The sequence below is a fragment of the Pocillopora verrucosa genome, chromosome 9 (genome assembly GCF_036669915.1).
Source record: "Pocillopora verrucosa isolate sample1 chromosome 9, ASM3666991v2, whole genome shotgun sequence".
Classification (NCBI taxonomy): domain Eukaryota; kingdom Metazoa; phylum Cnidaria; class Anthozoa; order Scleractinia; family Pocilloporidae; genus Pocillopora; species Pocillopora verrucosa.
Window position 1 is genome coordinate 13,814,690 of NC_089320.1, and position 21,135 is coordinate 13,835,824.

General features: G+C 37.3%; 2 protein-coding genes across 3 annotated transcripts; one reads left to right on the top strand and one right to left on the bottom strand.

The window, feature by feature from the left end:
* Positions 1-776: 776 nt before the first annotated feature.
* Positions 777-13,960, top strand: LOC131775325 (ephrin type-A receptor 4). The gene is made up of 18 exons (XM_066171672.1): positions 777-954; positions 2,371-2,444; positions 3,208-3,871; positions 4,355-4,498; positions 4,859-5,203; positions 6,277-6,309; positions 6,494-6,593; positions 7,081-7,133; positions 7,258-7,389; positions 8,074-8,153; positions 8,952-9,057; positions 9,395-9,456; positions 9,589-9,687; positions 10,045-10,146; positions 10,550-10,699; positions 11,055-11,099; positions 11,410-11,558; positions 12,352-13,960. The coding sequence occupies exons 1-18, from the start codon at positions 885-887 to the stop codon at positions 12,593-12,595; spliced, it is 2,652 nt and encodes an 883-aa protein (XP_066027769.1). The 5' UTR covers positions 777-884; the 3' UTR covers positions 12,596-13,960.
* Positions 13,961-14,715: 755 nt separating this feature from the next.
* On the bottom strand, positions 14,716-20,646 carry LOC131775316 (uncharacterized). 2 transcript variants are annotated; one of them, XM_059091414.2, is made up of 5 exons: positions 20,408-20,646; positions 17,787-18,650; positions 16,534-17,091; positions 15,825-16,144; positions 14,716-15,261 (listed from the first exon to the last, which is right to left on the bottom strand). In XM_059091414.2, exons 1-5 carry the CDS (start codon positions 20,616-20,618, stop codon positions 15,115-15,117), a joined length of 2,100 nt encoding a protein of 699 aa, XP_058947397.1. In that variant the 5' UTR covers positions 20,619-20,646; the 3' UTR covers positions 14,716-15,114. The 2 variants fall into 2 exon arrangements, with proteins under 2 accessions (XP_058947397.1, XP_058947398.2); XM_059091415.2 differs by lacking the exon at positions 20,408-20,646 and adding an exon at positions 18,986-19,154.
* Between the last annotated feature and the right edge of the window lie 489 nt (positions 20,647-21,135).

The window sequence follows — 21,135 nt, forward strand, 5'->3', positions numbered from 1 at the left end:
TAAGGATTATTACTTACATTTTCAGAATTGTAACTTAAGTGCTAGTTAAGGATAATATATTTCCTGCTTCCTCGTACATACTATTGTCTATTACTCGTTATTATTATCATTTTTTTTCAAATGATTTGTGATATGTTGATATTGGAATTTTCTTTGTTCAAGATCTCGTTAAGTAAAGTGCTGAGTTTTCTTTTAAAGGCCTGTTTTTGTGTTGCTAAAGGTTTTTGCCAGTATTTGCAAGGGCTCATGAAGATATCACTGAACCTCCAAATATTGTTGACAGTTTTGAAGCGTTACAAACACACACACCAAAAAAGGTAGACTGCGGGCTTTTCATCCATCCCTCCCCTCCCTTGACGCTTTAGCCCCACCCAGTTTCGTGGTTTCAGTTCGAGATAATCTGCCTACAAGAAAATTGCAGAGTCAGGTTACCGCGAGAAGATGGACTTAATTTTAGCAATGAACTAAGAAAACATACAACTGATCGAAAATGAAATCGATACAATTTCCTTCCGTCGCGCCATACTTAATTAATTCTTGCCTGTACGTGCAAACTCTAAGAGATACTCCCAAAAATCATGCCACTTCCGCGCGTGATTGCTTACCCGAAGGATAGCGGAATATTTGCAAAAATGACTGCGTAGGTCTCTTTAAAATTCTTAATATTAGATTTGGTTCAGTGCCCTACGTGATTGAAATACATTCCTCATTCAAAATAACTGGGCGAGGTCGCAAAGGTCTGACCCGTTTTGAGCATACTCGTCTTCCGGTCTTGCGCAGTTGTCATCTTTTGACGTTGACGAGCAATTGAAATCGCGAAGGAAGTGCGACGGATAGCTCTATTTATGTCCTTTAAGACCAGTCATCGGTTAAATCTCTAAATCATGAAGTCCAATAATTCAATGTTTGTTCTGTGGCTAGTCGCTATTTTACGTGGAGTTTCTGGAGAAGCAGGTAAGAAGTCACATCCCTCTCCATCAGTGGTTTGAGACTACTGAAAGATATTTTAGTCTCTGGTCCCGAAAGATCGATATAAACTCTCTCGATACGATAATCGATTGTTAAAAGTGTTGCCAGGTGTAGTGCTGTTCAATGTGTTTGAAATACGTATGTGGGATTATACATATGCATTGAAACAATATGATTTAGCAAAGGCTGTGAATGTTAATTGTTTGTGATTTTTGCTTTGCGTTATCACTCGTGTAGTGTCGAACCTTTCAACTTTCGAATGGTTTAAATTCAAATAAGATTCCAGCTGCGAGTTTTGCGAATAATTTTGAAGATCAACTGTATAGCTTTGAATTTGATTGTTTTTGTGACGATAATTATTTACTTATTTTGGTCTAGTGATCGTTTTGGTAGAAGTTGATAAATAAAGCCCTATTGAGGTTGTAATCCGCTCTGATCTTTCGAAACTTTTCGTATTCGGCAAAAGCTTCTACATTTGATCACCAGGATTGAATAAGTACATGGTTAAATAACGTATTTGTTATGATGCGAAGGAAATGAAAGGTTGAAAATTAGACGCAGATTTATTTGCTCTTGCAGATGGACTTGTGTAAAAATGGAAGGAAAAAGCAGAGTAGTAGGCTGTTAGTAAACATTTTTTCACACGCGTTGCAAAATATTTGAAGGATAATAAACACAATACCCAGATGCTTGTACATTTGTCCTTATCTGTTCCTTGATGTACACAGTTTTCCTTGAGCTTTGCTCTCTCAAAACTGTTTGCATCTTACATATACATATATATTTATTTATATAATAAGCTCAGTTATGCACGCATTCTGATTGGTTCTCACTTATGATCTATTGAAGGACAGATGTATAGATGACATCATCATTAAAACTGTTTTTAATTCTTTATTATATAATACAAATAGATTCCAAGTTGCCGTGCATCTGTTCAGTAATAGATCACAGACGACTTCAAAATGTGGTAAGAACATCAGTGACATACTCGGCTGCGCCTTATGTGCCACTTTTTTGTTCTTACCACATTTTGACGTCATCTGTGATCTATTACTGAACAGACGCACAGCAGCTTGGAATCTATTTGTTAAATATATGTATGTATGTATTTATTTATATATGCATGTATGTATTTATGTAAGTATGTTTAACAAATAGATTCATAAGTGAGAACCAATCAGAATGTGTGCATAACTGAGCTTATTATATAAATGTTTATAGAGCATGTTTACTCTATCTATATTTACACACTATGTACCTGTAGTCTTTTGCCCAACCCATTTGATAATCTATATTCACAATTAAACCAAGCTAAAGGAACTTAGGGGATAAGTTTCCAAAGAAACTGTGGTGCTGCGTTGGTGGGAGAGTATAACTGAAATCAATATTCTTATTCAGAAATTCTTATCGAGAGACCTGGATCAGACCTTTGGTATTGGACCATCTTTAAAGAAAGCAAGGATGGTGCAGGGGTGAGTTGCTTGATTTTCATTAACTTTGTTGTATCTGAAAGCATTCTTGCTATTTAACAGCAAGTTTTGCAATAGTAGTTATACATATTTTGTAAACATGGATCCCCACCAATCACAGGTATCATGGTAGAACTAGAGGGTAAAACATTGAGGGAATTATACAAGATTTCAAGAAGGTTGCAAACATATTGCTGTGGGGTTGAGAATGAGGAGTGTAAAGACCTAAAAACTTCTGGAGTGGAGATCTAAGCTTGTGTAGGAAAAATATGAGCCCAGAAAAAACAGTACTCATGTAGTTGACACACAGCGAGTGGTCTGAAACCCTTTGTACATGTATCTCAAGTCTCCAGCCTGAGAAGGAAATTTGACAACTGAAAGATTTGACACAGGCTGATTTGGCCATGTATCTGAACAGATCCCATAGGAAAAAAATTTATATATGTGAATTTTGTGAATTGAAAGTTAATAATAATTCAACATGTTTTTATAACTTATAGTGCAGACCTTAAACTGGGTTAGCAGGGGTTATGTCATTTGGAATTTTGTCTTAGTATTTTCAGTGATGGTTAATATTTGGTTCTTTAAAGTTCATAATTTTTGAAGAATACATAATGAAAGTTTTTCTTAAAAGTTGCATTAGCCCACATGATATGTACAGAGGGTTTCAGTATAATGCTTCTAACTTGTTCATTGTGCACAGACCTCACATTAGTTGAAGGAATGTTGTATTATTTCAATGATTGAAAGTTTTCTTCTGTTGCAGTGGAACCATCCTTCAACTGCAACACCAATTTACTCAGTCTGTGATATTGGTAACAAAGTTGAAGCACCAAAGAATTGGTTGCTAACAGAATTTATTAATATCAGGAATGCTAAACGACTTGAAATCGAAGTGACCTATACCCTCCGTAACTGCCCCTCAGATGTGGGGCCATTCTGCAGAACAAACTTCTCTCTTTATTCTTATCATACCAATAACACATTAGTTACTCCTCCAGACTCATCAGTTTTTTTAAAGTTTAAAAAGGAAAGTGTTATAACTCCAAAAACTCTTCCTGCACCTGGTGATCGCACAACACAAACATTTTATGGGTCAGTGGTAACTAAAGAAAAGGGGATTTATCTGGCATTACTAGACCAAGGAGCCTGCTTGACAATAAGGAAGTTTGTTGTTAGATATCGTTACTGTTCTGAAAGTGGCGCTATTTTGGTTAAATTTCCAAGAACAGTTGCCCCAGCAAATGATATCAACCTAATCGAGCAAGAAGGAAAATGTACAGATCCGAACTCACTTAAAAGTAGCAACAGAAAGTTATTAGGTTTGTGCCTTAGTAATGGAGAATGGAACATTACAGGTAACTCTGCCTGCTTTTGCAACAAAGGTTATGAACTCACCAATGGATCTTCAGACTCTTTGGCATGCAAAGGTTTGTACTGCTTTTTAAAGAGAGTAATATAATTAAAAATCTACTCACCACCCTGGTTGGTCATCATTTGATACGGTAGAAGCTTAATATGAAAGCTTCAATGCATAATTTACATGAACATAGAATGTATAGCCATGCTCCATGTGTTCATATAAATTCATATATAGACATACATGTATCCTATTGTGCAGTAACACATCATGGTGCGGGGTAGGTGTACAAGTGAGGGAGGCCCTCACTCAAGAGGGCTAAAAAAAAAAAATTGAAAAAAATTAGTCCTTAGGAGTGAAGTCATCCAGGTGGCCAAGATTCTGTTGATGACTTGTGTCAAGGTTATCAAATTATATGTTAGTTTCTGTCACTGACAGCTGGCATTTGCATAAGCCAGGCTTTTTCACCTGAACAAGTGTGTTATAGGGTCCTGTTATTAATGTGTAGTGAAGAAAAGGCTTGTTGATGAATTTGCTCATTGTTTCATTTTAGAGTGTCAGATTGACTTCTACAAGAATACTGTTAGTAATACAAAATGTCTACCTTGTCCTGCAAATTCCGCATCTAATACTGGCAGAACTGGTTGCACATGTGATAAAGGTTACTACAGTTTATCTGATGGGGCAGGTTGTAAAGGTATATTTTTATTGTTAATATCTTAGAATAATCATTATGGATTAATAAAAGTTCTAATGCACAGAATGCAGGGAAAAACATCTCAAAACTTATAATCTATTAAAAGGTACTGATAGAATACCCATACCATGCCCTAAAATGCTGGCAAGATACTAATGAGATAAGGACCCCTCTCGTTAGAAAATTCTGCTTATGAATCTGGTAGAAGCTCATTTAGTGTAAAGCAAAGTCTTTGGCTACCATTTCCTTATGATATTCAACTGACATACTCATTGTAGTTTTGGTGTAGAATTGAGGTGTATAATTGTTTTAAAATGAATATGTACAAGTTTGCAACTAACATAGTCTGTTTGCTGGTAGGGTTGCCAAAAGCTCCACTCACAGCCAATGCTACTGTGGTCAAGGTAACAGTTGTTCAGATCAGTTGGCAACATTCACCTGATGATTTGGAGAATGACTCATTAACATATGCTGTAGACTGCTTTAAATGTGAGTCAAGCAGAGACAAGAACTGCAAGGAGTCATGTAACCCAGGCGTAGAATATTCACCAAGTAAGGAAAATATCAGTGGTGTTGAGGTGAATATTAATGGTTTACCACCATCCACTTACTTTCTGTTTCGAGTTTACTCAGTGAATGAGTTGAATCAACTGGAGCCAAACAGAGATGATTGGAACTTTGCTAAAGTTTTTGTCAAGACAAGAGGTATGAAACTCAAATTTTGTGTTATCACTAACAGAGTGCAGATGGTTTGTCGCAACTTGACAAATTTGGCTGAAGCAGACAAATCTTCAAACTGCCTACAAAATTTGTCTCGGGTAAAAACTGGACAAAATTGACTAAATAAACAAAAATGTGCTAAGCTTGTTGATCATTGTCATAAAAGCTATGAAAAGTGTGTAACTGAACTGAAATCAGTTTAATAGAAAGGCACAATTTGTCTTTTGTTGCAAAACTCTAGGATTCTAAAATTTAAAACAACTTAGGATGAATCCTGGAAATTGGAGGTGGAATACTTTGCCAAACTACATTGACTAGTCTTATGAACAGATCAGGTGCTGACAGAATTTGATGGCTTTGAAATTTTTAATGCAAATGCAAAGGAGGGAACAAAAATTTGTCCTTTAATTTTGTCAGGTCAATTCTAGTTTTATCTGCAAGTGTGGAAAGGCCCAAAATCTATGTTGTACAAGTACCTTGTGAAGCTGGTTGCAGAACAATGTCAGATTACTTGCCAAAGAACACAGCATTGTAATGCCATTGAAGTCAGTTACATTAAAAAACTTAAAGATGCATACAGAGCTCAGGAATTTTTATGACCTGGTAGAAATAAACAAGAGGATTCTCAGCTATGAGATGTGCATGATGTGATGACCGCTAAGACAAAGGCACAAAAAATTGAGACAAACAAAACCCAACAGAACAAAAACTTTCAAACCAAGTTTCTAAATTTATGATGTTGCAATCCCATTAGGAAACATCATATTATAGCAATTGAACAGGATAAGCTTTGCTGACCCAGCCACATGTTCCTTAGAAATTTAAAATTTGTATAGACCAGTGTGGGTCTAGTGGAAACTAGTTGGATAGTCTAGGTGCCAGGATGAGTGCCCACACATATACTTAGCCTTAGATTATCTTTATTCTTATATAATTTATTTGTTTGTGTATTGATCAGTAGCTTAATATGGAAAAAGGAGAACAAAGTCACTGACTGAAATAAGTGTTTTTTTTTCTAGTTTCATTAATTACCCTTTTCTCTTTCTTTTATTTACTAGTGTCAACAATTCATCCAACTGAAGGGAAAACAGGTACTAAGAGTAACTGAATTAGAATTTTTAATTTCACAAAATTTTCTCTGTAACTCAGGATGGGTTGATATTATTGTAGACATACTTAAGACTACATACAAAATGTACAGTATCAACATCAGAACAGATAAGATTCTCTTTCCTAGAATTAATGGCTTATCCTGGATATTTTCTTCCCTGCCAGGTTCCTCAAAGACAGTGCTCAAGATGGTGTTATACATAGCAGTTCCTATAGTGGCTGTCTTGGTCTTTTTAGTTGTTCTTTGTGTTGTCTGTTTCTGTAGGTGAGTCAAAATAATATAAAAACACACCTTGTAATACGATTATGATATTTTGCAAGTTGTCCTCCTAAACAAAGTTTGGGTCTTAGTAGTAACTATAACCAAAAGTTGCATATGCAAGTGAATTAGTGACTTAGACAGAATTTCACTTTACAATATCAATACAATATCAAGCAAACAAGTGATATCAATTAGGGGATCATTAGTTGATTCAATAACAATGGTTTTAGTTTTGCGTCTGATTGGTTGAGAGACTGAGGTGAATTTTCTCAACCAATCACTGAGCGAAGTAAAGCAAAGCCAATGCAATTCTGGCTCGCTTTTGCCACTCAATTGAATTTTCTCAATATTGAAATTGGCGTTGATCAAATTACAGGGAAAGGACTTTTGTTCACTTTGGTGCAGCACACTGTTTTTTTTTTTTTTGGTCAGTTTTTGTCTTCACTAGAGTGTGTACATATTTAATTGCACCGTTCATTTATGTTCACAGGGGAAGAGATAAAAAAGGCTACTTAAAACCAGTTGAGTTGAGAGATGGGCAAGGTACTGTACAAAAAAATTGACTTCCTTTATCTTCCTCTTACCTGTAAAGCTTAACTTCACAAAGGCATTGACAAGATGTCTTTTAGCTAACGGGGTTGTTCCTGAATCTGGTTTTGTTTTCCAGTGATTTTACCAACGAGAGGTCAGAGACTTTATATTGATCCAAGTAATTACGAAGACCCTGAGGAGGCTTTGAGAACGTTTGCCAAGGAACTGGACAAGAAATGGATCACTTTGGAACATATTATCGGTGGAGGTACATGGTGCTAAGCGACAGAGCGCTTTCCGATTGAGTGTCATGAAACCAAAACCTACGTTATTAATAAAACGACTGATCAGAAGAAAGGAAAATATTTCTAATGGCCAATGAGAACTCTAAATGAAAGCATCCAGATTGCCTAAAGCGCGGGAAAACGCGGGCGACCAAGTCGTGATTGATTTTAGTTTGGCATTCGATTGGTCGAGAGTGGCGCGCGTTTTTTGGACCAACCACAGAGCGAAGTGAAGCTAAACCAATTTTTGGATTCCTTTCGATTGAAAATTGCTCTATTATACAAGTTTAAACTTATTTACGTGAACAGTTTGAAGTGAAATTCTTTTTTTTATGCAGTCGATTAAGCGAGTGTATTGCTTTCGTTTGAGCACAATTTAAAAGGGAAGTAAATTAATGTATGAGTGAAGAGGTCGACGTCGTCGATTTTAGGTTTTAGCAAACGTAAAACCAGCTTTCTTGCGCGTGGAATCACTTGGCTGTTAAGATTGTTGAATTTGAGAGCCATCGGCGAAATAGCGGATGGTCTTTTTGTAGTTTCATTTGATTCAATTTCGCGTCTTGATTCGTTTCTTCCTCCATTGAAAGTCACTCAAAGCGTAGCGTCACAGCCTTGATTTTAATAATTGATATTTTGCAATAACGGTTATTGATTGAACTTATTTTCAGGTGAATTTGGCGATGTATACAAAGGAACTTTGTCGAGACCAGGAGAAGATACTATCCTTGTTGCTGTTAAGACGTTAAAGGTAAGTACGCTGTTGTTTTATTCCTAATTTAGTGGGAATGTCATGTGATAGTTTATGTGTCTTGCATCTTAAGCGAACAAAGACATTTAGTGCTTTTAACGAAAGATAAACGTTTGTCTCACGATGTGGTCACTTCTGATGTCGACCGCAGATACATCGTGAGATAAACGGTAACACTTCACTAAGAGTTGAATCACCGTGATGACTAACCGCAACTTTCTTAACGATATTAAATACAGTATATGGTTTGAACCTTGGAGTTACATTTGATTGTGTGGTCTGCTGGTCCGTTTCAAGGAGAGTATACTCCTGTGATGAACCGTTGTCGTTAGTGGTGACTGACGTTTCGACATCTTTAGCGGGAGTCATCATCAGAGTCAATTGAAGAGTGATGAATGGAATTGACTCTTGAATCTGATGATGACTTCTGCTCAGGTTGTTAAAGCCTTAGTCATTACCACCGTCAACATTCCAGGAATATTCTCTCCCAGACGATTAGACTTCGCGATAACATTTAAAGCCTCTTATTTTGTTATGAAACAGCCTTTTTTTTTTACTTTCCATTTCTTGAAGACAAAAAAAAGTCCTGGCTGAGTGACTGACCGTGACTCGTAATTTTCACTCAGACTTAGACTTAAGGACTGACCCACTGACTGCCTGACTCACCGACCAACTGTAAGACGAACTACACTAACCGAATGACGGAAAAACGAAAAGACAGATGACAACGAGATATAGCTTTGAATTTTTCCTGGCCATTTTAAAATTGAGGTTATTTCCTTGTCTATTTTTACACAGACTGGTGCTCTTCGTAAGAACCGCCAAGACTTTATCGGCGAAGCTTCCATTATGGGCCAGTTTTGTGACCCGAATGTCATCTTTCTCGAGGGTGTTGTTACTAAAAGTAAGGGACCAGTGCATGCACACAAAAGCCAAACAACAGCAAAAGCTTAACCTTAATATCTTTAACAAATAGTGATGAAATAAATTTAATTTGACTTGCCGATAAAAATCAAGCAAAGAAACGCTGATATAATGGCGCCTTGCTAGAATCTTGGAGGCGCCAGTTTTAAAAGAAACAGATCCTTTGTGACAGTTTCTAACCAATTTTCGATTTAATTAACTTTCAATCTTTTTTTCCGAGCTTTATAGCATCAGTTTATAGCCAAAATGTAACTTTTGACATTAACTCTCAGTTCTAACTGATTGACACAGTTTCATTTATTTTTCTTTTGAAACAGCCTCACCCATGATGATCGTGATCGAATTTATGTCCAATGGTTCTCTCGACAATTACCTCAAGGTTAGTGTTGTAACTCTGTCCAACAATGAGGAATATTTTGGCCGTTGAAATTTTTTCAAGCTGACTCGTAAGTGCCGTTACTTTGACTCATATTTCTCATATTTACACTGATCTCATATTATTTCTACACAGAAAATGGACGGAAAACTTACAGCGCTGCAGTTGTTGGGAATGGCGCGAGGTGTCGCATCAGGAATGAAATATCTCTCCGAAATGAACTTTGTTCATAGGGTAAGGGATTTTATACACCCTTTATCCCGTCGTTCGTTTGCGTTCTTCCATTACTCGTCCCCCCTTCGTCCCATCGTCCGTTCGTACGTTCGTCTGTTCGTTCGTTCGTTCGTTCGTCCCTTCACCCCCCCCCCCTCCCCTCCGCCGTTTCCTTCGTCCCTTCGTCCTTTCGTTCCTTCGTGTTGATGGTCTTAAATTACCCCCACTTCCTTCGTCCTTAATTCCGCTCAGTTGCAAGAATCAGACAAGTTCAAAAGTCTCTATTTATCATTAAGGAACGTACGAGCATTCGAGGTTGTGACCTCGATGTTAGAAATCCAAGGAACCAAATTTTGAATCTGTTTGTGTTTCCTATAGGATTTGGCTGCACGCAATATTTTGGTATCAGAGGGTTTGGTTTGCAAAGTAGCAGATTTTGGTTTGTCTAGAGAGTTGGAAGACTCAGCTTATGAAACCAAGGTATGTGTACCATGTAAATTCACCCATTGACCTTAGCATAGTGACTAGCATCTAATTTCTCCTTAGCATATCACCCACGAGAGTACTAATATTTCTCCTTTTCATAATGTTAAGAAATGTACAGAGAACAGTATGGAGAATATGCTTACTGATCTTAGGGTGTAAAGGGTTAAGATCAGAGCTCATGATGTGCTGTGTGATGTGATTGTCTAATTTTCAGTCTGCCAGAGTAACGACGTTCATTGCATTCACTGATGGGAGAGAAAAGTCATCCATAATTCTACGGTCAATTAATGAACCGTTTTCAAAACAATCCGTTCATCTTGTCACGTTTTGCGTTTTCTTTGAATTTGTGGTTATGTGCAGTTCCTCCCTAAAGTCATGAGATGGTATCTGTTTTCAGGGAGGCAAAATTCCTGTCAGATGGACGGCATTAGAGGCAATTGAGTACCGTAAATTCACTCCAGCCAGTGACGTTTGGAGCTATGGTGTCTTGCTATGGGAAATCATGTCATTTGCCGAGAGACCTTACTGGGACTGGGGTAACTATGAGGTGAGTCCGACCATTGAGTGACCTGTGACAGGCTAGTCTATGAGCCTTTGTGTTTATGTAAATACCTGTGAACAATTAATGGTTTCCTTCTCGCCTGCTCCACGCTTACCTTGCGTGCTCTTTAACGCGAGGGACTCGACACGACTCGAGCCAACCAGGCGACTTGACTAAATACCAGTCCTTCTTCCGTTCAGTCCTGCGCTTTCCCTCCAAAGAGACTAGCTTTGTAACCTTGAAACCATGCAATCTGAATGTGGCGCTTGAAGCTTTTCCTTGTATTTTCTCACTATAAATTGTTATTCATGCTTTACCAGCTTGTTATTTTATATTTATTATTTTTGTATTTTTTTCCAAGGTCATGGAACGAGTCAAATCAGGTTACCGTCTTCCACCTCCAATGGTACGTGTCTGAATTAAAATATCACCGAATTTGGTGTAGATTGAGAACTATGGCAAATCTTGTAGATTATCCTGCTTCCACACACCTCTTAAGAACTATGATTTGGCGACATTACATGGATGTTCCGATTTGATGAAAAGGAGTCAGTCGAAAAATACTTATGTTGCATGTGGGGAGTGCCTGATGACCCAATGAAGGTTTTTTTGGGTGACGAGGAGACTGTTGTGTCTTCCTACCAGATACTTTTCAATCAACAAAGTAGATGAAGTGTTGCTTGGTTTTACTTTATTTTTATTCTTTTCCATTTCAGAACTGCCCAAAGGTCATTCATCAGGTCATGTTGAACTGCTGGAATGCCGAACGGAACAAGCGACCGAAGTTTTCAGAAATTGTGAAGAAACTCGACGTCCTGATTCGATCTCCTGATAAACTCAACGAAGATACTAGTACAGTTCCCAGGTAAGATAGCTTGTATAGATATTATCATATTACTGTATTCTCACTTTACGGTCGACAGTAGTCTGTTTCATTCCTATTTGTTACATTTTTAATGACTAAAAATCACTCAGAGTGGCGTTCACCCTTTTACTCCAAGAGGCGATAAACATTTAACTTCTCCCTATAATATTCGTACATTATCCAGCAAACAAGTTATAAGAATCATCAAGCTTATCGGGTAAAACTCGTTATCTTGATCTAACACCATATTCTCACTTTTAATTTACAAGGAAATGTATAGTAGTTAGAGGGAAGAATTAACAGTCAGATATTGGGAGCAAAAATGTATAGTAGTTAGAGGGGAGAATTAACAGTAAGATATTGGGAGCAAAAATATAAGCCTGTAAAGGTGTTGATATCCTACTCTTGAGGGGCAGCGCTTGTCTTGCATTTAATTTGAGTGTAGCCTAATTTGAGGGGTTTTTTTCTGTCTTGAGTAATTGATTGCGGAGGGTGCTGTTTTACTTCCGATGGAATTTTTAGACTCTCCATGGTGTAAAGATTTTAGTGTAAGGTCCCATCGAGGAATCCCCATTGAACCCATGTGCCATAATAAATGTGTTTGATGACTTGACGTTTGGTGCTTGTATTGTCACTACCAACCTGGCAACCGAAAAAATGATACGACCAAAGGAATTACTTTTTTTTTTTTCCCCCTTATTGGGTATAGCGTGACTTATCGTAAGAGTAGTGTGACTTGCCGCATGATTATGTATAGTTTGAGTCACTGTATACTTGGTGTTACTTGTTGTAGGTCACCCAAGATGGAATATACTTCCATGACAACAGTGCAAGAATGGCTGGAGAGCATCAAGATGGGACAGTACCATGACAAGTTCAACAAAGCAGGCTTCACGCACCTTAACCAAGTAGCCAATAATGATGAGCTCGACCTCAACGAAATGGGCATTAAGCTCATTGGTCACAAGAATAAAATTCGCAAGAGCATAAGGGAAGTGAAGAAAACCTTGGACAAAGATTCCCTTCAAGTTGTCTAACTCTTAGCGTTGAATTGGTAACGAGCCAGCTACATTTTTGAGTCGGACTGTAAACAAGGGCATGCGCACAAGTCAACAGCTATGGATAAGTATATCAATCAATAGAGATGGACAATTACACATAAACGAAGACGTTTGTTTAGAGTTTTATTTTCTCGGTGGAACTAAATATGAGAATTTAAAGATTTTCCTGCATTTGCTTTTAGAAAATGTATCTTTTAAGGATTTTATTCAATTCAGAACAGGCTCGTGACTTAGGTGTAATGTTATTATTATTATCATTATTCTTATTATTATTATTATTATTATTACTTTTAAAATAACTCTTATCTTTGTGTTATTACCATTACCGGATCATTGTCAGTGTCTGAGCAACTGGGCAACTACCCCTCCCCTTACACAACATTAATTTAAACTTGTTATCAGTTCACTGTTGTTGGATAAGGGGAGAAAACGGTGTGCATTTGCCCAGATAGATCTTACTGACATTGATTCCAACTATCTTCTCTATAACGACCCTTCTTCTTCTGGCGAACATATAAGTAGACCAGCGAGCTCAATGCATTAAACTTAAAGTGCGTCAATACTCGATTTAATCAGCAGATAGCATTGCATTGGGAAGTAAAAATTTTGCGGGAGATAATTATACTCAGTATAATTTCCAATTCCGCACTTTACTTCTTAGCATTTGGAATCGGTGTGATAAGTTGTGGAAGACTCATGTCTCTCTCAAAATAAAGACAGTAATCTTTTTCCTCAACGTTATTTTTCCTAGACTGTGAAAGTAGGAGGAGTAGAACAGGGAAAACCATTCAAATTATTCAATTATATCTCTCAAAATAAAGACAGTAATCTTTTTCCTTAAAGTTATTTTTTTCTAGACTATGAAAGTAGGTGGAGTTGAACAGGGAAAATTATTCAAATGTAGAAAAAGTTGCTGGAAAGAATTGTGCAGTTAAATATATCAAGTTAGGTAGTTAATCTTGATAAGTGCCGAGCCAACTATCCCTTTTAGAAATACGATTTTAATCCTAGCTTGAAAAATTCAAGTCTCATTTTGTCAACATTTGAACAGAATACAGATGGGGCTTCTTTTCTCACTTGGTGTAATTTGAGTTTTCAACGTCAACAGATAAGTTAGGAATTATTTTTTAATAAGTTGAGTAGATTTTGTAGGTCTTTTTTTAATCAAATGCGCTTAAGGCTTTCTTGATTTAAATTCGATAACATAACATAATCTGTAGCGAGAGCGTGTAAATATAAAATTCTCGGCCATTATTATATACATCCTTATGTGGAATATCATAACTTTGTTTCGTGTTTTTAGTGTACAGTTACGAATTATGAAATAAACAGTATTTTGAAGGTTGTTGTAAGGAGTTGTTTTTTTATCAACAATAACCCATCTTCCTTTCAATTTTGAAATAGTGACAACAACCCATGTGCTAGTTAGTTAAACTTTAGCCGTTTGTTGAACAAAACCGCGTTTTAAACTTTACTGGATTTGGCAGAATGTTTCATCTGAACATTTATTTTTATGAACAGTGTCAAGAGGGTCGAAAGCGCTGGCTGTGGAAGGAAATCTATTTAATCAGGAAAAAAACTCTCTTTTATAAAATAATTCAAATAGTACGCGCGCTCTGATTGGCCATAAAACCATTTTACATGAGCGTATGTAAACACGGTTTTCGTTCCTCTTTCTTTAGTTCTTCTATAATAGAAATGTAAAATAGATTCCGTGTTTACATAGCCTGATGTAAACACGGAAACCATTTCACATTTCTTCAGTAGAAAATACGCAAGGCACACCGTTAAGGGTAAAACCGCAGTTTGGATTAGACCTCGTGTAAATGCCTTAAGGCTCCATATCAGCCTCTCTATTGGATGCTACTAAACGCACGGAGCTCCATCTTTCATAGGCACTCTGTGGTGTTAAAAAATACATCTCCTAATCCATCGCGAGGTTAACCCCAGCACAGGATTCCCTGACAATTCTCCAGTACCCATCTTTATTCCTGGATGGAGGCAGGTATTGAGAGAGTGAAGTGTTTTAGTTCTGCCCGAGAGCACAATCTCATAATCGAAAAAATAAAAAAAAAATTTAAAAAAACCCAGTAAAGTCAAGTTCTTGAATCCATTTATTTCATTTTCACAAAGCAAAGATAACTTATCGTATTAACCTATCAATCAGTCTTCACGGAAAAGGTTCAGAGTAATTAAACAACAAAAAACTTGTCGCGCTGATTGTACGTCAGTGTTATCAGAGGCTTCTTAGTGTAGCATTTCGTTAGACCAGATGCAGAAAACCCGCTTTTCACTCAATATATCACAGATTTGACACAAAAATTTTTCGATGATAAAAATTTAAGTCCAAATAACAGGAACTTCTCTAAGACAACTACAGCCTCATTCAAAACTGAAAATATATTCATATAAAGCTAGTTGGTACGTACCCTGTTATAATATCGGGAGTGATTTAAAGGCAGTTTCAAATGATATGGAAGTTTCAAGATTGTAGGTTATATGTATTTTGAAACATATATTTCAACTCTTAAAGACGGGTAAGTGTTATATCTCACGGGGTAAAATCGAACATATCTGGCAACGCCAAAAGGCGAAAGGAAATTCTTTACCACATCATTTGCATTTGTGTTTCCAGTGAATATCTGCGAGTTTAAAACAAGAGAAGAACACAGCTTAGGAATGTAACCTTATCAAAAGAGAAAATTTCTAAACAAAATACACCCAAAAGACAAACAAACAGGAATAAAAAACAAAAAAAAAAAGCTGAAAGTGCAACCGTAAGTCAAGTAAATAGAAACAAATATAGAGGGACAATAATTTGAAGGTATGATCTCCCATTATTTCGATGTGATTTATTTTTAAGGGGTTGTGTTTTCGGACAGCAAAGGAAACAAAGACTGCATTTCAATATGCTGCTCTTATCGCCTTATCAATAATCGACTCCGGAGAAACAAATAAAAGCAAGGCAAGATAAAACAAAAACAAAAACAAGAAAAGAAAAAGAAGAAAATCAGAGGATAAATGATTTATACTCAAATGTAATCTTCCTCAAAAAGAAAAACTGAAAAGAACAATCTCAGTTTTAATTTAAGTTATAAATATAGACAAGCTCACTAAATTACACATTGAAGAAAATTGCAAAAACACTGCATAGCAACGGTTAGAAAATCCCACTTTGCAGCCCAAGCAATTTGAATACACTTACTTTATCCACACCGTCTTCCTGATAGAATTTCCATATATTTCCATCCGTCGAGAGTTTGATTTTATATGCAGTGACCCAGTCAGGATAAATCCAGCCATTACCCTGAGTGGCCACTGCACAGACAGACAGCATTGAACCCATATCGACTTGAAGCCAATCTTTCCCAACATTTGCGGGATATTTGGGTTCCCATGATCCTCCTTGTCTTTGGTTCCAGAGCCTTCCACGTGATGCATCGAAATGTCCAGCGAAGGAAGAGCTTGCTGTCATTCTGCTATCTGGTACTTTGTATCTATTCTGTACACCGATCGCCTCACACACTGAGAAAAAAATTATTTAGGGATGAGAACTTAGGTTATTTGAATATGTTTAAGAAACTTGAACGTGCTTACTGAAAAAAGAAGCAAAAAAACGAAATGTAACAAACCAACAAATAACCACTACCCAGAGCAATCATTATTTATTACCTGAAGTGGGCGAAGGATTCTGGGAGATCATATGATTTTCAGGGGGAATGGAAAGGGGATGGGGGGGTGGGGGGGAAGTCAATCGTGGCATATAGAGTATAAAGGGGGGATTGTAGAAGATTGATTGCCAGTGAGGGGGGGGGGTGGGTCATCAGAATATTACAAAGCCCGACATTCTTGTGTTTGACCCAAACGTTTAGTTCATGAGATAATCATGTTTTACGATTGGGTTAGTGACTGACCTCTTTTCTTGATCTTAACAGTTAGTTCCATAACAGAGGCCACATTAACGGAAATCTGTTCCAGAGATGCAGTACAAGTATATCTCCCCGAGTCGTCACTTTCAGGGCTCCAGATTTGAAGTGTTCCATCTTCGCTGACATTTGATCTTCCTTTGGGCAATTCTCCACCCTTCTTCGCCCACGTGATAAAAGGTTTGGGTTGACCGGTCGCCTGGCAACGGACGGTGATAGTTTTGTTTGAAGTCGCTTCAAGTTTGGCAGGTGGGCGAACCGTAAACTTTGGCATCGTCACAACAGTCAGCTTAGTGTACGCCGAATGATATCCAATGCTATTGGAAGCCATACACTGGTACAAACCAGAATCCTCCATTCTAGCATTCGTTATTGACAGTTGCCCGTTTCTAGGAACGGCTCTATCTTGGTTCAGATTGTCATCAACTTTAAACCAGGTGAATATCGCTGGAGGAACGCTATTATTTGCGTAACATGTTGGAAGAGTGATAGCTTTGCCCTCGAGAACGAAAGATGGCCCAAATGAAAGAGAAACCTCTGGTGAGCCTGGCGAGAAATAACAAGGAACACTGTTTAGATTCCAATATCCTAGTTAATGTTCTGTCTTAGTGCAGGAGAACGTATCAAAAAAAACAAAACGTACTGATAAGTGACTTTCCATCCAGTGTTTAAACCTTTCACTCACAGAAGGGATCAACTGTAAGGTCTTTCTACAATATGAATTTCATATACTGCATCAGAGTTTAGAAGCAAAAGACTCAGTGAAAACACATGTATAAGAAACTGCAGAATTGTTAGCCATTAACCATTGTTTTCTCGTCCCTGACAATGTTTATTCGTAACTAAAAATGTATGAATCTTCAATTATCGTGAAGGACATGGTGAACCGATCTATCAACGACCTTTGTCTCTTTCTATATGTGTTCGATATACTTATAAGTGGACATTATTAAGCAAAAGTGCAACTAAAGCTGATGACAAGGAAACTTTTAATGATGAAGAAACCTTTAAGCTTTCAAAAAACAGTATTTATAACTCAAAAGTCAAATATCTCGAGTAAGCTTCATGGGGTGGAAGGGGGGGGGGGTGGGGTAGCAGAGTATTAACTAGTAATATGCAAGAATGTAAAACAAAAGCTATTAAGCTTTTTTTTCTGAAATTAACATAGGAAAGTTTTGCGAAGTTAGAATCTAATAATTAGTGATTTTTTCGAATGGTAGTAATATATCATTGCAACCTACTTTGTACAACCAGATCAACTGTTTCTTCAATCTTCCTCACAATGTTCTCCGCCGTGCAAGTGTACCTCCCAGCATCCATCAGCCGGACGGAGGGAATCGTTATGAGCCCATCTGAGGTTACCGTGGCGTTTTTGTTAACTAACGATCCATCAGCCCTAGACCAGGATACTCGAGGCCATGGATTTCCACTAGCAGAGCATCTAAAAGAGGCAGTAGTTCCTTTTAAAACAGTCAGCTTCCTTGGAGAGATAGTTACTTTCGGCGCTGAACATGTTTGGCCTGGTTCGCCCTTCATACCTGTGTTACCCCGTGGTCCAGCATCTCCTTTAAAACCTGGAGTACCCTGTGGGCCGGTATCCCCCTTCATCCCTGGGGTACCCGGTGGCCCGGCATCTCCTTTGAATCCAATTTCTCCTCTAATTCCCGGTGGACCCATGAATCCTCGTTCTCCAGGTGGTCCAGGTGGTCCTTGTGAGCATGCGCAAGCGTTGAAACTTCTTTGAAGCATCGCCTGCAAGCCAATGGTGAATTCTTTCATAGCTTCTTCCATATAAGCCGAGAAGTTAAATGGTGGTAAACCATTTCCGAATATATCTGTATAATTGAAAGGTGAGTTTTCACCGAAGATGTCTGTATAGTTGAATGGAGAATTGTTACCGAAGATGTCTGTATAGTTGAATGGCGAATTATTTCCAAAAATCTCCGTTAAGTTGAATGGCAGATCTGTATAATTGTACGGTAGGTCTGTAAAATTGAATGAAGGGTTAGGAAAATCGTCTGGTCCGTCAGCTGAGGTTTCCCGTTTGAACCGCTGATGAATCGCTTCATTGACTACCTCCTTGCTTGATTTCAGGGTTAAGTTTCCTAGTAATTAGGAAATAAATGGATAAATAGCATCATTTCAAATATTGTGTTAAAGGACCCTTATTCTGATAGCTTATTGATAGATAACCATTTGAATCCAAGAGGTTTTTACTATGCGAATTCCTCCAACAAGCTGTACATCTTTTCCAATATTTTGTTTTTAAAACGTTAAAATGGGTATTTTCGTGATATAACATCAAACAGTTTTTTTTAATTTGATTCAGGTAAGGATGCAGCTGTTAGAAAAAAGAATTATGAAGGTAAAACTCTTTCTCTAATTTTTTCCTTCAATGTTTAAGACAAGGCTTAAAAATGGTTTTTCGAACAATCCTAACCAAGTTTGATCGATCGTTGACAGATCAATAGGTTCCCATCCATGCCGACCTACAGACATCCGCTTCTTCAATAGTCCATTTTATAGTTGTGTGCTTGGTTGCCAAACCTTTGAACAGGAATGAGGCTAAGGGTGACCTTGTTATGATGCAAACCTTGCTGCTTTTCAAATGCAAATTACTTTGTTATCATGTTATCATGCTAACTAGATACTGATCTCTATCACAACAAGGTTACCTTCAGCCTCACTCCAAATCAAAGGCTTGGCAACTAAGCACAGAACTGTAAAATGGCCTATTCAAATGAGTTTAACCCTTTTCACCCTTCAGTATGCATGTTCTTTGTACTGTTCCCTTTACATTTCCCAACGAGCTTGCAAGGAGACTTTGTTCAAAAATCAAGAGCTTCTTTATTTGGTAATTATTTCCTTTATTCACGTGACCTTATTGTTTTACCCCGGGATTATATTGTAGGAAGAAATGAGAAGCTTGTCACTCCTAGGGCTCAGAGGGTCACAGAAAATGATTAAGAAGAGTTATTTGTCTGAAAAACTGTGCCGCATGATATGAGCAGCTGATCATGATTGAATATTCTTTCTACTGATGTGTTTATCTTTTAGATAATATTCAACCCGCTGGAAAAAAAAATTGTTTTAATCTTGAAATTATGATTTTCATTTGCAGTTTTGCACACTCAATTTTGAATAAATGAATAAATAATCATGGGGAGCAAAGTAAATTATTATGACTATAATATTGTAATTTGTGTGCCATATCTCTCTGAGAATTTTTTTCCCAAAAAATTTTCTCTTAAATTTGGTAATTAATGATAACAAATTAACACACAGTATTTCTTAACGAAATATTGTTGTTGTTTTAAGAAAAAATTCATTGAGATTTGACACAGTCAAGGTAGTTTAATAATTCTCAGTCAAAGTCTTGTTTCAAGATGGTTCCTCGCATATTATTTTCCAATACTTTTATAATTTCTTTCTATGCGTTTTGATAGAAAGCTCTACCTTATGTTTAAGCATCTAGAGAACCAAGAATAGAATTTGGCTTTTACTTTCAACTTTGATTACATCTGTATGGATTTTGGTTTAAACAAAGTAAGAGACTCTTATGACAGGAGGGAAATGAGGTAAAGGGGTGGGGTGGGGGAGGCTGTTACATTTAAACTGCTTCAAAAATAAATCCATCTGTATCAAGTGACCCAAGAGAAAACAACAAAATGACCAACAACAGACAAAAAAGAAACAGCAAACAAAACATTCGGGTGGGGGATTTCGCGCATAAAAATCATGCATGAGACTGATTTGAGCAATAGATATTATTCTCTTCACAATTTTTTTTTCTAGCGATCCAACTTTAAGTTGCCAGAAATTATTAATCAGCTGATTACCATACCACATTTATCTAATGTACCTTTCATCGAGGCCTTTGCCATTCTGTGCTTCAGCAAGGCAGTTGCTTTTTCAAAAGCTTCCAACTGCTCATCGTGATTATTCAACTTCAGCTCGATTCTGATGTACCCCGCGGTGTATAGAAGCAGACAGAAAACAGAAAACAAGATGCCTGGACTTACTGAAAAGCCATGATTTTTCGACCTGTTCTTTTGCGCTTCGGAACAATCCATCGTGCGCACTTCAGTTCTGAAGCATCGGTTGTGTATCGCGGGAATAAATAAATTAGCGGCAGTGAAAATTTATATAGCTAACTTAATGCTATTTCTATATATCCGGTTTACCCTCGCGCGTCTGAGCATAGGAATGAAGTGATTAGCGGTGATCCAATTACTTATTGAACCGTTTTAAGATGATTAGTTCAACCTGCATTGACGTGTTTTTTCTGTTATAGTAGGCCGATTGTTCTTTGAAATTTAACGTCAATTCCCATGTTTATTTACGTTATAGAGGGTGGCTTTATTTATCTATAAGGCTCATTTTACCTGCAACTATTGTAGTTACAGAATTGCCGCAAATCTACCCGATTTTCATGTACACTGATCCTTCAATATTTAATTTTTGAACAATGCTAAGCTGATTCTTTATCGTGGAAGAGAGAAGGCTTTGAATAAAGGACACTTTGACCTAGTCAGTTTGTTTAGAAAACAAAGTAACAAACCTATCTAATCGTTATTGCAGTGACTAAAA